Source organism: Myodes glareolus, chromosome 9, assembly GCF_982192425.1.
Source record: "Myodes glareolus chromosome 9, mMyoGla1.1, whole genome shotgun sequence".
Classification (NCBI taxonomy): domain Eukaryota; kingdom Metazoa; phylum Chordata; class Mammalia; order Rodentia; family Cricetidae; genus Myodes; species Myodes glareolus.
In genome coordinates this window covers 13,186,693-13,208,893 of record NC_142034.1, presented here as the reverse complement: position 1 = coordinate 13,208,893, position 22,201 = coordinate 13,186,693, and the positions used below count along the sequence as shown (strand labels likewise).

The 22,201-nt window shown below is 44.4% G+C and overlaps 1 protein-coding gene across 1 annotated transcript in view; it reads left to right on the top strand.

Moving 5' to 3' along the window:
- Gna13 (G protein subunit alpha 13) overlaps window positions 1-15,510 on the top strand; it is a 41,306-nt gene extending 25,796 nt beyond the window's left edge. Inside the window, exons 3-4 of the mRNA XM_087909843.1 lie at window positions 6,572-6,622; window positions 10,334-15,510. Of these exons, the coding sequence (XP_087765969.1) occupies window positions 6,572-6,622; window positions 10,334-10,906 (624 nt within the window). The 3' untranslated portion in view covers window positions 10,907-15,510. The remainder of the gene's footprint in view (window positions 1-6,571; window positions 6,623-10,333) is intronic.
- The last annotated feature ends 6,691 nt before the right edge of the window (window positions 15,511-22,201 follow it).

Below are 22,201 nucleotides of genomic sequence, written 5' to 3'. Positions count from 1 at the left end.
CTTAACTACAACTTGAAGGTTTGTAGAGTCTCTCAGGGTTTGAGACTCCAAAATGTAACTAAAGCTCACTGATGTACATTGACTTTGCCACAGGATGTTTGAGGCTAGAATCAGGTCTACAGACTATATATACAGTGCCATTGTTTACATGTTTACATGGATCCTAAATGTCCACAGCCAGAAAGTTACCTCACTGCTTTGCAGAGGAAAAAGAATTAGAAGTAACACTATGAGGTTTAAGTCTGAACCAGGAAATGGATTTTTATGTGAAATTTGATTTTAAATTTCTTTCGGTAGTAGAAACTGGACCAAGAAAAGCTAACTCAATTTCAAGTTAGGATCAACAAGTCTTACTTAACTTTATAGTGTTCCTTATGTACCCCATGAAATCCTCTATTGTATTTGTAGAGAGACTAAGCTACATGACTTGGATAATGAGACAAACAGAAGCAAAATTCAGGTTAATAACATGATCTATACTGAAAAGAGAATCCAACTTTGTTTTGAGACTGGTCTTGTTGTTTCTGTGACAAGCCTGGAATTCTATGTGTAACTCAGGCTGGTCTTGAACTTACAGATATCTCCCTGCTTTTGTTTCTTTGTTTATTACTTCTTTTTGTTTGTTTTTTGTTTCATTTTGTTTTTCAAGACAGGATTTCTTCTTGTAGCCCTGGCTGTCCTGGGACTTGATCTGTAGACCAAGCTAACCTTGAACTCACAGAGATCCTCCAGCTTCTGCCTCCCAAGTGCTGGGATTAAAAGGTGTGTGCCACCACGGTCCAACATGAGAATCTAACTTTAAGTCAGTGTACTTTGTACAGTGAAGAATTGATTATTGAGCCACTGAATTCTGTCCACTATTGGGGAAATAAGGACCTAGGAAAGTTTGGAAACTTGGCCAAATCACTCACTTGGGGTTAAAGAAGGAACTCCAATTCCCGTCTTTTTCTTCACACCAGCACTAATAAACTAGAAGACATTAGTACTGAAATTGTTAAGAAAAAGTTAGTTAGAGAGCCTTCTTCCAGCCCTTCCTTCTTGGTTGACAAGTGCTCTTGAAGGTGAAGATGTCAGATGCCAGGCAGCCAGCCTTGGACACAAACAACAGGGACCATCAGAAGCCTGGGCCCCCAAGAACAGGAACCCTGCTGTGTGTTCATGACCTTCATGGGTACACTGTAGATTATAAACAGTTTGTGCTTTTTAGTTTCGTTTGCTTGTTTATTTGCTTTTGAGATTGCAAGAAGAGTTTTCTCCATGGTTTTACTCCTCTTCAATCCTTTTAAAAGCTACTGGTTTTTAGAACTCAGGAGGTGTCAACAGGAGTATCTTGAATTCAAGGTCAGCATAGGCAAGACCTTGTTAAGAAAGAGTGTGTGTAAGGGCAGACCGAATTGCCCCACCTCTCTAGCCCCAACATAACTTTTTTGATTGGAGACAGTTTAGCCAAGATGTGTTTTCCACAGGAATAACATAGAATGTATTATGTCCTTGAGTAGATGCGGCTGAGATGGGAAAGAAGGCAAGACGGGAATAGTCGAAGTCCATCATATGCTTAAATGTGGGGAGTGTAAATTATTTTAATTTCAAAGTCCCGAATGCGCAAAGGACTCTCATTTAGTGTCTGTAGAAGCCAAGGTTTGGTAGCAATTGCACATGACTTTTTTCTTTTTCCTTCGTTCTGAGACAGGATGTCACTATATATCCCTGACTGACCTGTTTGTCTGTATTACATGCCTTTTCCGTAATCGTTACCACTTACTTGGTTTTCATGAAAATTTGAATTTCTAATAAATTGCAAACTAATCTGAGCCCACAAGATTTCAGATGAATCCCTTCAGTCAGGTGTAGGAAGCATTCTGCTGAAGTCCCAGTGCCTAGAGACAGGCACAAAGGTGGTGGAAAGTGTGTAGTAGCTTTGGCTTTAGGATATGCCTTTATTGGGGCTAGGCAGATGTCTCCTAGGTTAAGAGCACTGCTGCTCTTGCAGAGGACACGGGTTCAGTTACCAGCACCCATGTGGTCAGTTTCCCATACTCACGTGGTAGCTTACAATAATGTAGAATTCCAGTCCCAGGGCATCTGCCATATCTGGCTTCTGTGGGTACCTCAGGCACATGGTGCACTAACATACATGCAGACAAACACTTGTACACATAAAAGTAAATCTTTTTTAAGATTTATTTTTAATTATGTATGTGTGTATGTGTATATGCAACAAGTGCAGGTGCCCACAGAGGCTAGAGAAGGGTGTCCGATCCCCTGAAGCTGGAGTCACAGGTGATTGTGAGTACAGGCAAGTGGCTGTTAACTGCTGGGAACCAAATATAGGGCCTCAAGAAGAGCAGTATGCACTCTGAACTGTTTAAAGTATTTGTAGTTCTAAAACTGCCGTGATTTCTTTTTCTTTCCCCCACCCTCCTCCTTTTATTCTCCTTTTTTTTTTTTTTTTTCCTTTTTTTCTCTTCTTGCTCTGGGTCTTACTGGATATCCCAAGCTTACTTGGAATTTACACTGTAAGGAAAACTGGCTGTAAACTCATGGCAATCCCCCAGCTTCAGCCTTTCTAGATTATAGGCTATACTTACCTACAATGCTGCAGAGTTACCTTTACACAGCTGTTACCTTTACACATCTGAGCTAAGGCTCACAGCTCTTTGAATCAACATGTGCTGCTATAGAATTAAGATCTTTTTAATAATAGCAGGGTAAGTCTAAGCACATACAAACAATGGGGACAGGTTTTTTTCATGAAACGTTTGTATAGTTTAGCCATGTATGATAAAGGACTAAAGACCCCGATGTAAACACGGGTTGGACTTTGCCACTATGTGAGTATTGTGCCACATTTGCAAGAACAAAAGTTAAAGAATGCCTTGCAGGTCAAAGTTGTAGGCTTTGACTTTATAATCTACTACTTCAGTTTAGCATTTACTAGCACAAGTATTTCATACGTGGCGGTGATCTCAAATAATTATATTTGATAATGCGATATTTTAGGTTTAAGTATACCTAGATTCATTACATTTCTTTCCTAATTCTGTGTGGAAAAATAATGTTCCAAATTTTATGGTTGTAATTGGCACTGAATCAATGACATTTTATTTATTTATTCCTTTTGGAGTGGTGTTTGAGACAGGGTCTCAGGTATTCCGGGCTTGCATCAAACTGGCTCTAAAGCTGTTGCTTATTGTGAACTCCTGATCTCTGGTGTGAGCCATCACTTCCAGCTTAAATGTCCTTTGGTGTGCATCCTTTGTTCATGCTGAGTAAGTTCTTGGGGCAGACCAAAGGCCATTAGAGACTTTATGGGGATAGTGTTTCTGACTTGCTAAGAGTTTTGTGTGTGTTTCTAATGCCGCTGGGATGTGTACTGTTTTCTGTAAACCTCAAACAATAGGGTGGTATAAGTATTTACTTGTAAGGGAAGGAAGGGTGCTGCTTCAGATAGTACTCATGTACTCGTGAGGGTATTCTGACTTTCATATATCTTATCTTTGTAAGATTACTAGTCCTAATGCTTTTTATGTAGTTGAATTTTTACTGTCGACTTGTACATGGGTTTCTTTTCTTTTTTTATTGTTGTTCTTTGAGGCAAGGCTCACATAATCCAGACTGACCTTGAACTGGTCTTCAGGCTGCACCTCCATTTCCCAAGTGCCAGGATCCCAGACTGTGCCACCGGTCGGCTTCTTTTATCTCTGTCTAGATTCTCTATTGAAGAATGAACTCTTTCACCTGTATGGGAAGGAGGAACCAGGAGAGCTTAGCAGTTAAAAATGTTTAACTCTGTCCAAAGGATCACTGTGGATGTAACTAGAGAGGTACCGAAAGCTGTGTACTCAAAGTTGGTATTGAAACTGCTACACAGTAGCTCATTCGTTTCATGTCAGCGCCTAGGAGGCCGAGAAGTCCTGCTGTAAGTTCTGAGCCAGTTCTGGTTAGTCACTGAAACTCGGCCTCAAAAGAAAGAAAGGAGAGGGGGGGAGTATTAAAACTGTTTGTTAAAAAGTGAGAAATCCTGCCTCAAGAAGAAGAGGGAGGAAGGAAGGAAGGAAGGAAGGAAGGAAGGAAGGAAGGAAGGAAGGAAGGAAGGAAGGAAGGAAGGAAGGAAGGAAGGATTTGTTCAAAAGATAATACTTAGAAGTAATACTATCTGTGCCACCAAGCATAGTGGCGCACGCCTTTAATCCCAGCAATCGGGAGGTGGAGGCAGGTGGATCTCTATGAGTTTGAGACCATCCTGGTCTACAGAACAGCCAAGGCTACACAGAGAAACCCTATTTTGAAAAAAACTAAAAGAAAAAAAATAAAAGAGCTAGTAGTCAGGGCTAGAGAGACGGCTCAGCGGTTCAGTGTTCTCACTGTGTAGTCAGGGCTAGAGAGACGGCTCAGCGGTTCAGTGTTCTCACTGTGTAGTCAGGGCTAGAGAGACGGCTCAGCAGTTCAGTGTTCTCACTGCGCAGTCCCGAGGAACAGTGTGCAGCAGCACCCATGCAACAGGGGTTCCCATCTCCGAGCTGGGCAGTCAAGAGGACCTCTGGGGCTTACTGGCTTCCAGCCTAGCTTAGAAAATGCAAACCTCGGGTTCAGGGAGAGACCCTACTCTAAAAGGACTAGACAGAGTGATAGGGGACACCAGCACCCTCTTCTGACTTCTGTGCAGGTGCACACAGCCATAAACACGTGTACACACATGTGCAAGTACAATCACATTTAGTGCATGCATGTGTATACGTGTGTGTGTGTGTGTGTGTGCCTGTGTACATGTGTATTGTATGTTATGTGTATGGGTGTGCTTAGGTCCTACAGGTCAGGAGCCAGTGCCACAATCCTCGTTCTTTACTCCGAAGTACCAATTATAGCAACTTCGTTTTACCCTTACCAGCTCCTTGAATACAAGTAGCTCTGTGTTCCCATTTAGAAATAGAGAGGAGAAGCAGTAAATGACAGTTACAGATGACACATCTGTATTTGTGCTCAGTTCCCCATATGTGTTCAGTTCAGCTGTAGAAATCTCCTTAAAACTGAAAGGTACCTTCTGGAGGATTGTGTCTTGAAGCAGATAATTTAAGCACTTCAGCTCCTCCACCTTCCATGATGCTTAGTTGCTTCACTGTGTGTTTTGGATTCTAAATTTATAAACAACACAGCTTGCTTGAGGGGATGGATGCTACCCAGTTTGAAAAGGGAACTTGGGGCTGAAGAGATGGCTCAACACTGGCTGCTCTTCCAGCAGACCCAGGTTCGATTGCCAGCGCCCCTTCCGGCAGCTCCCAACCATCTGTGCCTCAGGTAAAGAGCAACAGATGAGTGTGGGAGCCTCAGTCCATACTGTTGTGTTCTTCATCGGCCTGTTTTGTGGGTGTGACACACAGCCCCACACCATGGCCAGTTTCCCTGCATGAAGACTGCCCTAGATTGAACAGTAAAATGGTTACTTACGTTCAGTCTTCACCTTGAGTGTCTTTCTGATGACTGTATTGAAACAGAAACTGGACGACTGTCTCAGAAACTGAAGGATGACTAGGCTTATTTTGAGCTATTTCAGCCATCATTTTTCAGGCCATGCTGCTTTTGCCTAAAGGAATGGCTGGCATTTGGACACTTGGCCACCCTGCTATCTCAAGGAAAGTAGCCGAGGTTTTTGTTACTAGAAGTATAAAGCTTGAGCTTCCAGCTAGTGTTGGAATATAGGAAACCCAAATGTGCCCGACACTGGGAGTGTGGCAGCCTTTCACAGACTTGTAATAAGATGGGCATAGTTGTTGGCAAATATGGTTTTTAAAAGGTGTATAATAAAACATGCCAGTGTTTGAAAGCTTTGTATAACTCAGTGATCTGTTGTGTTCCCATTGTCCAGTGTCAGGTGCTACTAGCCTGTGGCCAGATGACGACCCATTCAGAGTGCAGGGCAGACAGAGCCTTCAGTGTAACAGGGCCTGAGAAGGAAACGCTTTTCTAGGCCCACAGAGATCCAGCCTTCAGGAAACTAGGCCTACCAAATTTAGTGTCATAACAAAAATCTCTACAGTGACCTGGAAACTTTTGCAGTGACAACTTTTGTAATGCAGACATTGTTTTCCTTTATTTCGGTCAAGCTAACCTATTGTCACAGGTCAAGTACAAGAGCAAATGTCTTTCTGTCATCCATTAAGCCATAACAAATGAAGGTGCCTGTTGTGGGTTTCTGGTTGGCAGTTTGTGTATTTGTTTAATGTAGTGCTGAGGACTGACCCAGGGCCTTGTGCAAGCCTCACAAGCACGACTCAGTTATACCTTCAGCCCTAGAAGTGCTTTAAAGTTAGTATTTGTCAAAGTAGTTTCTTTGTTTCCTGTTTGTTTTCTTCTTTTTCTTTTCTTCCTTCCTTCCTTTCTTTTTTTTTTTTTCTTTTTTTTGAGACAAAAGTCTCCCTTATGTATCCTGACCTGGCCTTACACTTGGTAGCCCTGCTTCAGCTTTCCTGAATGTGACTGAGCAGAGTATGTTTGGACCAAGTGTAGGGCCCCAGAGCACAGCATAAACTGTAGCATCTAGGCCTTTGTAACTTTGTTTTCTTCTTGTTTTCAGGGTGAGTCTGTGAAGTATTTCCTGGATAACTTGGATAAACTTGGAGTACCAGTAAGTTTCAAAACAATGGTTCTGGTCATTGATACTTGGAAGCAGTTATCAGGGTAGCGTTTTCTTTTTTTTTAACTTGGGGGCAGTTTGTTAGGAAAGTTAGAGGAAAATGCTAAGCAGCCTGCCTTTCCTTTTCTTCTGGTGCCAGTGGCCAGATTCATCCTCTTAAAGAAGCTTCGCAGCTACAAACACTGACAGTTTTTCTCATTTTTTCAACATGAAAGAAATTTGTGTTTGAAAATGAGATTGCACATCATCTATTATTTTCCAATATTGTTGGGGTTTCTGTATTGGAGTCAGGGAAATAGGGCTCTTTCCTCACAGTCTGCTGAAGAAACTGAGGGAAGAGAGTCACCCTTGGAAGGAGCCTGTTATCTTCCTAGCGTTTACTCCAGAGTCTGACTCAGCTGGGCTGAGGCCTACTCATGGCTTTCCTGTACCCATGGCAGGCAGGAGCGCCACTGTCCGCTCTCTGCATTGGCGAATACCCAAAAGTCGTTGGAAGTAAGGTTTTCACTGCTTAGAGCTATTGCCCGAGAGGTAATTTGTTAGTCACAGAATCTAATGCAGCTGCCTTTGCCTGCTCTTAGATTTCTGTTGTGAGGGCTTCTGGGCGCTGAGGCCTCAGCATTAGCATGCTGATGAAAAGCCCAGAACTAGTCTGCTGCGGGTAGGAGAGCAGCATACCATGTACTTGGGGCACCAGGACCTGTACTTTTTTCCCCAGCAGGTTCATTTTCACCTTTCCCTTATGTGCTTCCTATTGAATTTGCCTGCTGGGTGTGATGTGATGACACACATCTGTAATTTTAACACTCAGAGGGCTGAGACAGAAGACCATAAGTTTAAGGCCAACCTGTTTTAAAAAACAAAACTAAGTTTTAATTGCATTTGTTTGCCTTTAAAGGAGTAATGTTTTACTTGCTTTCCCGCATAGATATAAGAACCTTCCAGGACTTGAGTTCTTTCTAACTTACTTTGTGCACACAATGCCTGTAAGTGGAGGAAAGCACTAGGGGGTCATGTGTAGGTGGGGGATACGGATGCACGTGTGCACACGCGAGTAGAGGTGCCTGCGTTTGGGGTTGTGTATCTTCTGGTTGTTTGAGACAAGGTCTCTCCCTGGTACCCTCCTGTCCCCACCTCTCCAGCTCTGGGGTATAAGTGGGGCTCCGCTAACACCTACCATTTTGATGTGGGTGCTAGGGATCCAAACTCAGGACCTCAGGCCTATACTGCATGCATACACTTCACTGAATGAGTTTACCTCCTCCACCCTAAACATTTTTAAAATGTATTTATTTTTATTTTTTGTGTATATGTGCACCACTGTGTTTACCTGGTGCCCCAGGAACCCAGACAAAGATGGTGGTTTTCTTGGAACTGGAGTTACCTCTGCCATGTGGATCCTGGGAACTAAACCCGTGTCCTCTTCAAGACCAGCTCTCATTACTTAGCCCTGGAACCTGCTTTGTAGACCAGGCTAGCCTTGAACTCACTGAGATCCGCCTGTGTCTACCTTCCACCGGAATAAAGGCATGCACTATCATGCCTGGCTAATTTTCTTTTTAAAGAGTGCTTTTTTACAGTTTAAACAGAGCTAATTTGATCTGCTTTTCTGTTTTCAGTTAGGTTTTTCTCTAAGCACATTCATATACATCTTTTCGTTATTGCTGGGGTAGTATTTTGAAGCAAGGTCTCTTGTAGCTCAGGCTAGAATTGAACTTACTGTGTAGTCAAAGACGACCTTGACCTTCTCCTGAACTTCACCTCAGTGCTAGCACAGCAGGCTTCGCTTCCATAGCTGTCATCCTTTTCCTGTCTGTGTTAGTTAGCCCTTGTTTCTTTGTTGCATATATCACAGTTGATAGTTACTTTGCCTTTTACCCATTCTTTCATGAGGACCCTACTTCCCATCTTGATAGTAAGAGTTAAGTCCCTGGTGCCTAGTGACAGTGCCTGGCTCAAAGTACGCAAGCTTGTAAATAAGAAGTCTAACCAGCCCCAGCCATTTATAGTAGTTGCTTAAACTGCTGAACTGAGAAGAGTTCTGAAGCCCAGAGTGCGCAGAAGAGAACTGTGTAGTCGGCGCATTGTTGGGAAGGGGAGAAGAGTAAAGCTGGCCGTGCTGTGTTTCTCACCCATTCTGTGAACTTAGGACAAGTCACAGAATCCCATTTGCTTCTCTCCTGTTAAAGCTACAGAGACCCTACTATGTGTTGAGCCCTGGGAAAGACATAAAATGCAGACAGCTTGTAAAGTCAGTTTTCCATCCTGCCTTGACTTTTAAAATATTTTGACCATGAAGCTAAGTATTAAAACTGCTCCTCTTTGAGTATTGCCAAAGAGCCATGGGACTTGTGGAAAAGTACTAGCCTGAGAAAGAAGAACCAGTCAGGGCATGTAAGGAAGTGTGCCACCGGGGTGCGGTTACTCTCCTGTAGCTAGCAGCCGCCTTTGTTCAAAAGCTTGTTTCCCTGCTCACAAGGTCTGGAAAGCCCAACATGGTGGTAGGATCTGCTGTCTGAGAACTTGTAGACTAAAGCAGAAGAGTTGTCAGCAAATTCCAGGTCAGCCAGGACAGCATAGCAACACTCTGCCTTAAACATGAGAGCGTGCACATGCGCCTGTGCAGGCACATACTCACATTCGCATGTGCATAAATGTATGATCCTAGCACTGAGGAGGCAGAGGCAGAAGGATCATCACAAATACATGTCAGCCTAGTCGTCATAGCAGTAGCCACATGAAGGGTTCAGGAAGAGCTAACCTTGACAGTGATGCTCTTCCAGGACAAGTGTGCCAAGTGTGAATGTCCTGTTCCTCAGCAGAGGTGCTGGTGCTCAGAGTGCTTTCTTCATCAGTGACTATAGGCGGAGACTGCCCAGACCCGAATCATAACACAGAAACTATTTTAATTACAACACTGTTTGGCCATTAGCTAAGACATATTTCCTAGCTAACTCTTGTATTTTAAATTAACCCATTCCTATTATTTTGCATTTTACCGCGAGGCTCATGGTTTACCAGTAAGGATCCAGGGCATCTGTTTCCTTCGGCAGCTACATGGCCTCTCCTTGACTCTGCCTACTCTCTCTATATATCTTTTCTAGCCTAGTTATAGTCTTCCCTGCTATAGACTGAAGCAGCTTCTTTAGTAACCAGTGGTAATAAAACATATTCATAGCATACAGAGGGGAATCCCACATCAAGTGAGTAAGAGCTGCTTGAACTGTTGCCTGGAAACAGACTAGCCTGTGGTCCAGAATGCACATTGTTAGTCACTTGTGCTAGGTTAAAGGAGGTGTGTCCAATGAAGACGCTTTGTAACAAATTAGAGAATAGGTCAGAACCAAGCATGGAAAGTAAGCCTCATGAATTACATTCTCAGATCCTCCTGTTTTTAGAGGGGCGAGGAACAGCATAGAGATGCGTGGGCAATGAAATTTTTCTGGCCTGACCTAGGAGTGGGTACTGGTGGCAGTGCAGGAGGGTGAAGTCAGCTGGGAGTTCCACTTACATGTGAGATGTGCACCAGTTGTGGAGCCTCACACCTGTAATTCTGGGAGGTTGAGACAGGAGGATTGAAGAATCTCAAGCTAGAGGCCAGCTTGGGCTCCTATTGAGACCTTTTTTTTTTTTAATTATTTAATTTACACATCTATTATTGCTACTTGTGGACTTCTAAGTATAAACCCTTTTCTCTTCCAGGATTACATTCCATCACAGCAAGATATTCTGCTTGCCAGGAGACCTACCAAAGGCATCCATGAGTACGACTTTGAAATTAAAAATGTTCCTTTCAAAATGGTTGATGTAGGCGGCCAGAGATCAGAACGGAAACGTTGGTTTGAATGCTTTGACAGTGTGACATCAATACTGTTCCTTGTGTCTTCAAGTGAATTCGACCAGGTGCTTATGGAGGATCGCTTGACCAATCGCCTTACAGAATCTCTGAACATCTTTGAAACAATTGTCAATAACCGGGTTTTCAGCAATGTCTCTATAATTCTCTTCCTAAACAAGACAGACTTACTTGAAGAGAAAGTACAAGTTGTGAGCATCAAAGACTACTTCCTAGACTTTGAAGGGGACCCACACTGCTTAAGAGACGTCCAAAAGTTTCTGGTGGAATGCTTCCGGGGCAAACGCCGGGACCAACAGCAGAGGCCACTGTACCACCACTTCACCACCGCCATCAACACGGAGAATATCCGCCTCGTGTTCCGCGACGTGAAGGACACAATCCTCCACGACAACCTCAAGCAGCTTATGCTCCAGTGATGACAGGACTTGCTGTTTTAATCCTTGTTGTGGTTTTGATTGTTTTCTGTTTGTCTTGTTTTTGTTTTTTAAATAGCAGTTTACAACAGCGATTAGAAAAGTCTCAGTTCTATGTCTAACTTCTTAGAGACCTTGTCCTTCTGCGGCCTTCAGTGTGGGACTGAAAGCTGCTGAATTAACAACACATTGCCAATATCTGCTGGAATCCAGGCTTTGATCGCTTTCACCATGGCTTCCATTCAAGTCCAGTTGTAACTTCCTGGTCAGCCTCACATGAGGTGTATTTCAGGTTTGAATGCTTCTGCTTGCAAGCTGAGTTTTCCTGCAGTGCCAAGAGTAGGCAGCATCCTTAACTCTTTGTAGGGACGATTCTAGGAATGCTCAGCTCTAAGATGAGACCCGAGAGAGAGTGCCTTACACAGCGTGAAGGGGCTATTAGAGAAAGTTCAGTCTAGGGCCCAGCAGCCTAGGTCTTCGGAGGCTGAGCTGCGCTGTGTTGCACTTGCTTGCACACGCAGCAGTAGTTTTCTTCTCAGTGTCTGTAGCTTCTGAAGGTAATGTCTTAGTGTTTAAGTTTACAGTATGGAATTCGGACTGATGCTGATGCGCTCACAAATGGTACATGTACTATATTGATCTAAAATAACCAGTGACGTGCAGTTTGCCTTTTCCATATTTAAGTATCAGTAACTTAATATGCTGTGTTAGAAACATTTTTGCCATAACAACAACTAGAAAGGGCGTGCACCATAGCTGTTGCTGAGTGCCATGTGTGTGACTTTTTGGTCTGTCTCAATTGGTTTCGTGCCTTGCTGGAGGAAAACTCTGTTGGGTCTTCTTTCTTTTGCCCTCCTGTCTCAATCTCAGCAGCTCTAACTGTGGTGTTTGGGGGTTCTTTGTCACCAAGAGCTTGGTGGGCAGTATTTTCCTGTGAAATATGCAAGAAGTCATCCTTTGAGTATCCCATTCATGCTTAGTGTCCCTGTGGGCGCAGTTTGTATGTGTCGGTGCTGCTGTTGTGTAGGAGATGACAACCTTATGGAGGTACATTTGAATGTCTTAAGAATGCATCTAAGGATAAGTAATTCTTTTGGTCCATACTTAGGAGGTTTGCCTTTCACGTACACACACACACACACACACACACACACACACACACACACACTGCTACGTTAAACCATGCCCATAAAGTAGCTTTGTGATTAGATATACCCATAGTGACTGGTGTACAAAAACATTTGTCATGTTCCGCAGGCCTGTGGAGTTTGCAGAGCCTGAGCACACCCCTGCTTCCCCCGGAGAATGCGTGAGGACTGACGCCTGTCACATTACTGTGTGACTCTTCTCAGGCAAAAAATTGGGCCCTGAAAGATTGGTCAACTTGGTGGCTCACAGGCAGTGGTGTTCCTTAGTCCTTGATGGCAGGTGTGTGAACCGGGCCTCTTAGTATCCTAACGAGGGATGTGTTCTCAATAGACCTGACTTGTCTTGGATTTGAACTCTTGCTGTCTTTTTATTTATAAATCCCAGTGTTTTCTTGCCTTTGGTAATACATGAGCTTAAGACATGTAGTCCAATATCACAGTACAGGTGTTGATAGCATAATTTATGTATATTTAAAATGTTCTACATCTAGTCCTTTTTGCCAAAAAGAATGTATCGTTTAAGTGTTTGAGGTTAGCATAACTCCAGTGCTGATGAAATCTGAACACGTGCACAGTAACACTTGGTTTGTTTTGTTAATTTAGCAGACATTGCTGTGCATTGGCCACAACTAACTGCAGTGAATGTAGAAGTCAGTCCCTCCAGAAAGCAGGTATATCCAGTTACACTTGACTCTGGTGAGACAGAAATCATGCCTGTCAGAACAGAACCACTGATTTTCTCCATTGTGACTATTGCCAAGAAATGACAAGAGCACCTGACTAGACACAGCATCCTACTGGGCATCTGCACCTTCCTTCTGAAGCATGCAGACACTCAGAACCAAATGCAGTCTAGGTACATTCTGAAGCAGTGGATTGCTTACTTGCAGTTTATACCAAATTGTTTAGAATTCAAAGAATTGTAAGGCTTAGCCAAAAAGTTCTGGTCCATGTTTGAAAGGAATCTTACAGCTAAAAGTCAGGTCCTTTTGTGAATTGAACTGTGTGAAGAGGAAGGCAAAATTTAGCCAACAGAATTAAGAAGGTGCTCCACCCTCCCTACGCTGACTCTGACTCCCCCAGTCCCTAAAATGCGACTTGGAGTCAAAGCTCCGTGGGGCATTGGACTTTGCATGTCTTGGGCAAGTGGATTGACCTGTGCCTAACCCCTTCCTGCAACGCACGATCACACAAGTGTCTTGGTTGACTTTGAAATTTTTTTACATTTTACAGAGTTGCCTTATAAATGAAAGACACCACAGATTTAACCTTAATTGTTTCTAACGGGGAAAGGGCTTCTTATCATCTTCAAGGTGCGTTTCTGCCACTTAAATATTCTTAATGTTCTGAAATACTGCTTTCTGCCAAATGCTGTCTGTATTAAATTGACGCCTCCATTTCAGTTTTTCTATCTGGAAAGGGTTCTGATAGCCAGAGGGCAGCTGCAGCCAAACAAGACAGGGCATCCTGGAGAAGAGCACGTTTCTATCATAGTGCTTTGGTGGGCACTTGACACCCAGCCGGTCCTTTGTGACGCTTTCCAGCCCAGGCTCTCCAGGGAAATGCCTGCTCAGTTGGTGGCAGCTGTTAATTTAAAGTGAGAGAAAGTAGGACCACATTGGTGCCAGAAGTGACAAGTGTTGTCAGATGCAGCGCAGCCTGTGCCCTCTAAGTGAACCAACCGCCTTCCAATGTAAGCCCGAACGCTGGGCTTCTGTCCTGACGGGATGTGTTCCTCAGCATTGGTGTTCACATCCGGTTATGCCTCGTTTATATGAAGAATAAAATCTCCAAGTTATGTGGTTATATCCTGAAACTCAAGCTATTTGGAAATCCCCCAAATTGGTGCTTTCATTATTTAATGATACATTTAGGCAAAACCCAAACAAACCATTTGAAATGTGACTCTGGATTGCAGTTTATAGCGATGTTCTATTTCTCATTCGAGGAGACCAAGTGTCAGTGTTAATCTGAATTTCCTGTATGAACCCATGCACCCTAACTGTAAAGCCCAGTCAATTTGTAACAAATTCCCAAATAAACCTAGAGAAAGCCGCTCTGCTACCTTTTCATTTCTTTAATTTTATTAAAAGATGGAGAGTACAGTCTTGCAGGTCCTCTCGTTTGGAAATAGGCCTTTGCTGTATCTTCCTGTGGTTTCAGCACATTGAATTCCATGAGCCCAGTGAGCCTGTGCTGTGATGCTCGAGAAAAAGCACTTTCTCCTTTGTTTTCTTCCTTTAACACTGGGATGGCTTTTCAGTTTAGAGAGCATGGGGCACATGATGCCCATTTGCTTATGGTACGACGTTAGGACTTAGTTTATACTAAAGATTGAATTCTGTGTTCAAACCTGATGATGGCTTTTCAGATACCATCAGCTGGATACCGCTAGCCTCGCCTGGCAGGCGCTTGCCCGATTCATCAAAGCAGTGTGTGTCCACTATCCTTGTTCTCCTGCCTGAATGTAGATGAGCATTTGAATTGACCTGTTCATCCTTATGTATAGCATTCAGGTCTACCCATCCAGTTCTAAATGCCAGGGATGGCACAGGACATTGTGTGCCATTTGTTTGTATATTTGTGTGCTTTTGAGACAGGGTCCCCCTGTCTACTCTTCCTCTTGAATTTGAGATCTCCAGACTCAGCCAAGAGCAGAGACTACCGCTTGCCTTCTCAAGCACATGTGCCTGTACCTTGTGGGCTGTCAAGTGACTTTCATGACCTTTGCTGTGTTACGGTGATGAAACTCCAGATGGATTGAAGCCTACCTGGATGCAGGAAGCATAAACTTCCAATCTGTGACAATCACTGATCCTAATAAACCACCTTTTTGCTATGTAATTCTGATTTTATTCACAGATCCAGCACTGCTAAAAAAGAGTAGCGATTTTGGCCCTAACCGTGCCTGTTTGATGGTAGCAGGAGTGACGGGGAGGAAGGAGGCAATGTGTTCTGGTTGAGCGCATACGGTAATGAAGCAGACTGCACTGTGTAACCTCTCTTTACCTCTTTCTTACTTGAAAGCAGAATCGCAAAATATTCTAGATGGCTTTTCTCTATTACGTGTGAGCTCGCGGGGGCACAAGAAGCCTTGTCCGAAGCACTCAGTGCTACCGTCGCAGATACTGCTCCTAACCAGACATGGTTTATTTTACCCTGAATAAAAGTATTTGTGGCTTAGATTTTTTTTTCTGTACATCTTTTTATAACTTTCCAGGAACTAGGCACATTATCTGATACTGTTGTAAATTTCTTTTGGCCAGTGCTTTGGTTCCAGAGTAGCAGTAAATTATTTCTACAGGAGGTCTAAGAGTGGAAGGAATGGTTTCTTTTTATAAAACGAGTTGCTATTCATTAAGGCTTTTTACTTTTGTACATATTTTGCAAAATTTGTTTCCTTACTATTAATATTTGCTTTGTAAAAATTACTGACATTTAATAAACATTTATAAACGATTTGATAGCATGATGTTTTAACTCTGACACTCGAGTGAGCTTCACATTTGAAAGCAGAAGCTAGCACACCTTGCTGAAGGCACGGGGGTCTGCCCTCCAGCTCTCCAGCTCCTCCTCTGCGGAAACAGGTGCTGGCTAAAGGTGGGAGTCCTCAGGCCTCTACTGTCATGAAACAGAAAGGGACACACCTGCACCCCGCTTCTCTCAGAAGCGCTGGGTCTCTGAAGGCTTCTCCGCCCCAGTCTTACCCAGTTACAGCAGGATTACTCTTAAGCCTGCTGTCATCCAATTGGCATTTAAAAAGCAACACATCACCACTCATTTTTCTCCCTCCAGTAAACCTGATTTTCCAATACAGAGTGGAGGAGTGCGGTTGGGCGGTGGAGGGGTGAGTAGTAAGGTTTCCCAGCATCTCATGTGTCGCTGCTTCCCCAGGGAATACCGGGCATTCTTTGGTATGTTTGTCACTACTAATGAACCAATAATGAGCTGAGCTTGGAGCTTACAACTGCTAATCCCAGCTCTTGGAGGGCTATGCCAGGAGGACTGACCAAAGTGCCTGGTTAGGCTGACTGCAGTCTGGTCTAGAACGAGACTGTCGCAAAGAGCCGATACGAAAAGGATGGCTGTATATGAAAGCCTCACGTGATACCTCAGTTTCCCCGTGAAGTCCTCTTCTGGAGGCCACACGGGACCCTGCATTGTTTTTGACGTGTCCTTGAGTTCTTCTCAGCTGTTGCTTGTCCCTTGTTCTCCAGACTTTCTTGTTTATGCCAACACTGGCAGTTTTAAGAAACGCTAGCCAGGGATTTTGTGGAATGTTCTATTGGGATTGGCCTGACACTGGCCCAATGCTTTCTCATTAGACTGTAGTATGGGGTTTAGAACCACCAAGTATCCTTTTTACGTTGTATATTCCCGTAAATCTATTTATAAAAATAGATGGTCAGCCCAGAGGCCTTAGTAGACGATAAGAGACAACCGTCCTCTGGCTGGGGAGATGACTCAGTGCCAGCTTCATAAGCATGGGGACTTTAGCTTGACCCTCAAAACCCTCATGAAAAGCCAGGCATGGTAGTTCACACCTGTAACATCAGGGCTGGAGATAGATTTGTGAAGCTCGTTGGCCAGCCAGCCAGCCTGGCTGAATCCATAAGCTCCAGGATTGATGAGCAACACTGTCACTAAAAGTTAAAGAGTGACAAAGACCCTGATGTCGGCCTTTGGCCTACACATACAGTCACACACAGTATGTGCTTGCATGCACCCATGTACACAACCATACTCACAAGTACATGCACAGACCACATACACCATAATTATCTGTGCTTTCTGATGGCCTAAGGCAACTCCTACAAAAGGGTCGGTTGACCCCACAAGTGGAGAGCCACTGCCTTACCATTTTATAAGGCTGGTCCTGAACTTTCAATCCTCCGGTCTCAGCATCAAGTGTTGGGCTTACAGCTATGGCTCACCACCACTGTGTATGCCTTTTACTTGCATCTGTATGTTTGTGACTTATGCGTTCAGCTGTATGCATGCATGTATATGCAAGACCCAGTGTTACCGTGGGGTGTAGTAGTTATAGCTCTCCCCCTTATTGAGGCGGAGTCTCTCCACTGACCCCAGAACTCACCAGCCTAGTTGGCTTGCTCCCAGTTCACTTCCCGCCACACCCACCTGGTATTGACATGGGCTCTGGGGATCCCAGCGCCGGTTCTCGCGCCTGGATACCAAGTGCTCCATCCACAAGCATCCATCCCCTCTCCCATTCCCCCCCCCCCGCCTGAATCTTGCTAAGTGGCCTTAACTGATGTCTGTCTTCTCCCTAAATGAACTTGGGTTTCTCCCACAGCTGGCCCTGCCCAGCAGCTGTAAGTAAATGCCCAGTAGAGATGCTGGCTCCTCAGCCAGTTGGCTCCAGTCTCTGGCAAATAAAAATTCTTTTCTAGGGCCTTGCTTTCACGTGATATTTAACTCTGGATCCTGAAAAAAAAAGTATGATATAAAATTTGAACTTTATGTAAATGTTGGAAAACATATTTCAGAGACAAGTTTTTAAAGACTTTCTGCAAGGCTTAAGAGCTTTGGAAAATGAAACTAATTTGACCATTGGAATTCCCCTCAAAAAAAAAAAACTTTAAAAAAAAGAAAGAAAAAGAAAAAGGCTTTGGTGGGGAGAAGGCTCAGTGGGTGAAGTACTTGTAGCTCACCTGTGAGGTCCTGAGCCCCTATCCCCAGCACCTGGCAGGTATGTGTACATCTGTCACCCAGCATGGGAGGAGACAGGCTGCCAACTCGCCTCACCAGAACAGCATGCTTGAGGTTCAGTGATCCTGTCCCCCCAAATTTGATAAAGACAGATGAAGATGCTCAATGTCTACAGTGACCTATATACATACACACACATACTCATGAGCTCACACACGTGCATGGCTTCTCATACACACGCATGCATAGGCATACCCCTGCCACATGCATGAGTTCACACACACACACATGAGCTCTCTCTCTTGCACATATGCACACACACATATATGGCTTACACACACATGGGTTCCCATATACACACACATAGCAAAAGCTAAAACTTTTCTTGTTGAAACAAAGGCACTGGTAGGAAAAGAAACAGCTAAGCCCCAAACTCCTGTCTGGGAAGTGCTTTGGCACAATCAGGGTTAACGGACATGCTGACCTGAGTCCATTGTGGGTTATTGGAAGAGAAAGGAGGCCTGTCAGTCCTGTGGAAATACAAGAGACCCAAGGTTTGATGTTAAACCAGAGGCTTGTGTGAGTGACTTGGGAGACTGGGCAGATCCTCCAAAACTGAGAGACCTCAGGCAGTGTCCTAAAATACATGCCATCTTTCCTCAGAAAGGAGTGGAGCCCTTGAATCCAGTGCCCTGGAGAAAGGGGGCACTGTGAACTAGATTTTGCAAGCATTTTTTTAAAAAAAAATATTCGAAGAAGAAAAGGGGGGGCTCAAACAAGTTTTCAATATAAACTAGCTGCTCTGCTCACTGTGTCATCCTTGTGTGTTCCTCACAAGCGTGCTGAGAAAAGTTGTCTCTAGAATTCACACTTCCATTAAGGGAAGGTCTTCTTTTCCCCATCCAGATGCATGATAGGAACACAGAAGCAATAACATCCTCTTTAAGGTTGGTAATAGGAAGCCGGGCAGTGGTGGTACACACCTTGATCCCAGCACTCGGGAGGCAGAAGCAGGTGGAAAGCTAGGGCTATCCTACAGAGAAACCCTGTCTCAGAATAAACAAAAAACTTGGTAGTATGAGGCTGGGCATGTTGGCACGGGCCTTTAATCCTAGCACGCAGGAAGCAGAAGCAGATGGATTTCTGTGAGCTTGAGGCCAGCCTGGTCTACATAATGAGTTCCAGGTTAGCAAAGGCTACATAGAGAGACCTGTCTCCAAAAAGAGGAGAGAAAAACGTAATGAGGGTTGCTAGTTTAATTGCTAGAGTGATTGCCTTACATCCACGAAGCCCTGGGATCCATCCACAGCAAGGCCTGAGCCCAGAGTGGTTGTGCGTGCCTAGAATCCCAGTACTTGGGAGGTGGAGACCTGAAGATCAGTCGTTGAGGTCATCCTAGGCTACAAACTGACTTCAAGGCCAGGAGACCTTGTCTAAAACAAAACAAAATACTTGGTAATTGAGGGCAAGGCATGCCTCTCCATGATGAAGGCCCCAGGTGGGGTTTGCTGGTTAGCGCTACAAAGAAGGGTGATTTTCTTTGGGGGGATTATCTACTCACAGCTTTGAATAGACTTGTTTTTTCTATCCCTGTCATGTGAAGAAAAGTCAAGTGCGAAAGATGAAGCTGAAGGTCAAATACTGCTGAGGAGGAGAAGGACTGGCTGGGTCAGTTCACTTTCCTATTGCTTTACGGAAAACCCCCAGCGTTAAGGTTCATGGATTTAACTAGTGGGCTTGTTTTCAATTTTGTTTTGTTTTGTTTTTGTTTGTTTGTTTGGTTGGTTGGTTGGGTTTTTTGTTTTGTTTTATTTTTGTTTGTTTATTTGTTTGGTTGGTTGGGGTTTTTTTGTTTTGTTTTGTTTTGTTTTTTTGTTTTTTGGGTGGGGGGCAAGGTTTTTCTGTGTAACAGTCCTGTCTGTGCTGGAACTCGCTTTGTAGACCAGGCTGTCCTCGATCTCACTGAGGCCAGCCTGGTGCAAATATTAATCCAAGTGCTGGGATTAAAAGCGTGCGCCACCACCCGGCTCCGGTGGGCTTAACATCAGAGTAAGTTTATCAAAAGTGAGATATCCTGGGAATGGAGAGAGACAGTGTTTAAGAGCTCTGGCTGCTTTTCTAGAGGCCCTGAGTTTGGTTCCCAGCTCCCACGTGGTGGCTCACAGCCATCTGTCACTCCAGTTTCAGGGGATCTGACACCCTCTTCTGGCCTCCACAGGCACCAAGCACACATGCAGGCAAAACACCCATGCAAATAAAGATTAAAAATTAGCTGCATTTGCGGGGAAAGTGTGTGAGACAGGATCTCACTACATAGCCCAGACTGGTCTGGAATTCAAAATCCTCCTGCTTCGGCCTCTCAGATGCTAGAGTAATAGGTACAAGCCACCATAGCCTGCAGGTTTAGCCTCACAGTATTCTTGTATTCTTCCATTTAGAATTCTGAGGTTTTGTTGTCTTTATTTTTCATGTCTCAATTTGGTTTCACTTTTTTAAACCTATATTATAGGGAAATTTGTGCTTGCTGCACCATCATTGGAACTGGGGTTCCAGTCCCAGCACCCACATAGCAGGCTGGGCATGCCACACACCCATGCTTGTAACCCACATCCAAGGGAGGCATAGACAGTATTGCTGGGACTTGGTGGCTTTCAGGCTACCCCAGGAAACACAAACCACGGGTAGAAAGAGAGACCCTGCCTGCAAAGGAAAAAATCAGTGGAGGGCGATACAGGAGGTCACGTGAAGCCCGCCTCTGTCCCTGGTGTTTGCAGTGGTGGGAGCGCCCGTACAAATACATAGACACACATTTGCACAGACACATCAATAAAATACATCTTTTGAAAAAAGAGAGAAAATTGAAGAGAAATGAGGATAATAAGCCCACTGTTGTGGGAGCGAAAAAGTCCCCGGCTACAGTCCACACCTGCCGCTCAGCTTTGCTGGGCGTGGTGATAGGCACCCATAATCCCTGTACCTGGGAGGCTCAAGTAGGAGAGTTGCTGGGAGTTGAAGGCTAGCCTGGGCTACCTACTGAGTTCAAATCTTAGCAGAACTACACAGCAAGACCCTGTTTCAGAAAACCCAACCAACCAGACAAAACAACAAAAACTCGTGGTCAGTCTTGTTACCATCCTCTCTGAATCTCGCCCGACTTCTAGTCTGGACTATCTTGAAGCAAATCCCAGACTTTGCATCATGTTAATCATCAGAGACACTTTTCACTTTCTATCTCTAAAAGACAGTTTACCTTTCTTAGCTTGAAAAAAAAAAACGTTTGGAAAGAAATATTTGAAATGCAGTGTTTTCAGTTTCTAAACCATCTCATAAGCAGTTGTGAAGGTAGACTGCTCCCAGATCCTTCATGTCAGACAGCGATGCCAGGAATCAGAAGGGAAATGACTGTTACAGGTCAGCTCGCACTTGACCTTTGGCTGCCTAGCCCCAGTGGCTGAAGATAGCACCTACTTTATTCATCTTGATCCATGAGTAGACTGAGTGGTTCTTCGGTCTGGGTAAGCCGGGCTGCCCCATGATCTCTGGTCAGTTGAGAGCTTGGCTGGGAGTCAAGACCAAAGTTGGTGTCATGGGACTGATGCTTGAGACCTGGGTTCTCATCTCTGGCAGGCTACGTTATTTCGGTCATATTTGCATACATGTGTGTTTGTATGTATGTGCATTTATATATGTGGGTTTGAGGGTTCCAGACACAGCAGGCCTGAGGCCTGATGTTCGGAACCGTGAAGGCCTCAGCCTGTACTATATGTTTTAAAAAGAGTCCAGATGGAGATGTGGAGATGGCTCAATGAGTAAAACCTCACAGCTCCTACATAAATGTGAGCCTTACATTTGGGGGACAGAGTCTGGAGATCCCTGGGGAAGGTTGGCTGGATGAATCTGTGAACTCTGGTTCAGGTGAGAGACTCTGCCTTTGACACAGAGTTTTACATAGCTTGGGTTGACCTTGGGCTCATGAAGTGTCCAAGGATTACTTTGAACTCTGTTGGATTAGGCAGCAGATGCTTCTGTCTGCTGAGTCATCTCATCAGCCCTGAGATTTTGGGGGTGGGGGTGGGGAGGAGATTCCGGCTGTCCTAGAACCAGGTTGGCCTCAAACTCACAGAGCTCTGCCTCCCTCTGCTTCCCTGGGTGCTGGGATGAAAGACGTGTGCCACCATGCTGAGATGTTTTACTTTTAAAAAGATTTATTTTACTTTCAGCTAGGTGTGTACGTGTGTGTCTGTCTGAATGTATGGACCCTGTGTGGCCTGTGGAAGCCAGAGGTATCGTAAGCCCCTGGAGCTGGAGTTGCAGGTGGTTGTGAGTTTCCTGACCTCGGTGCTAAGAGACAAACTCCCTAACTGCTGGGTCATCTCTCCAGCCGGGACTTATTTATTTTTATTTTATGTATATGAACGCTTTGTGTATGTGTATGTATGCACTCCATGTGTGTGCCCGATGCCGTCTGAGGTCAGAAGAG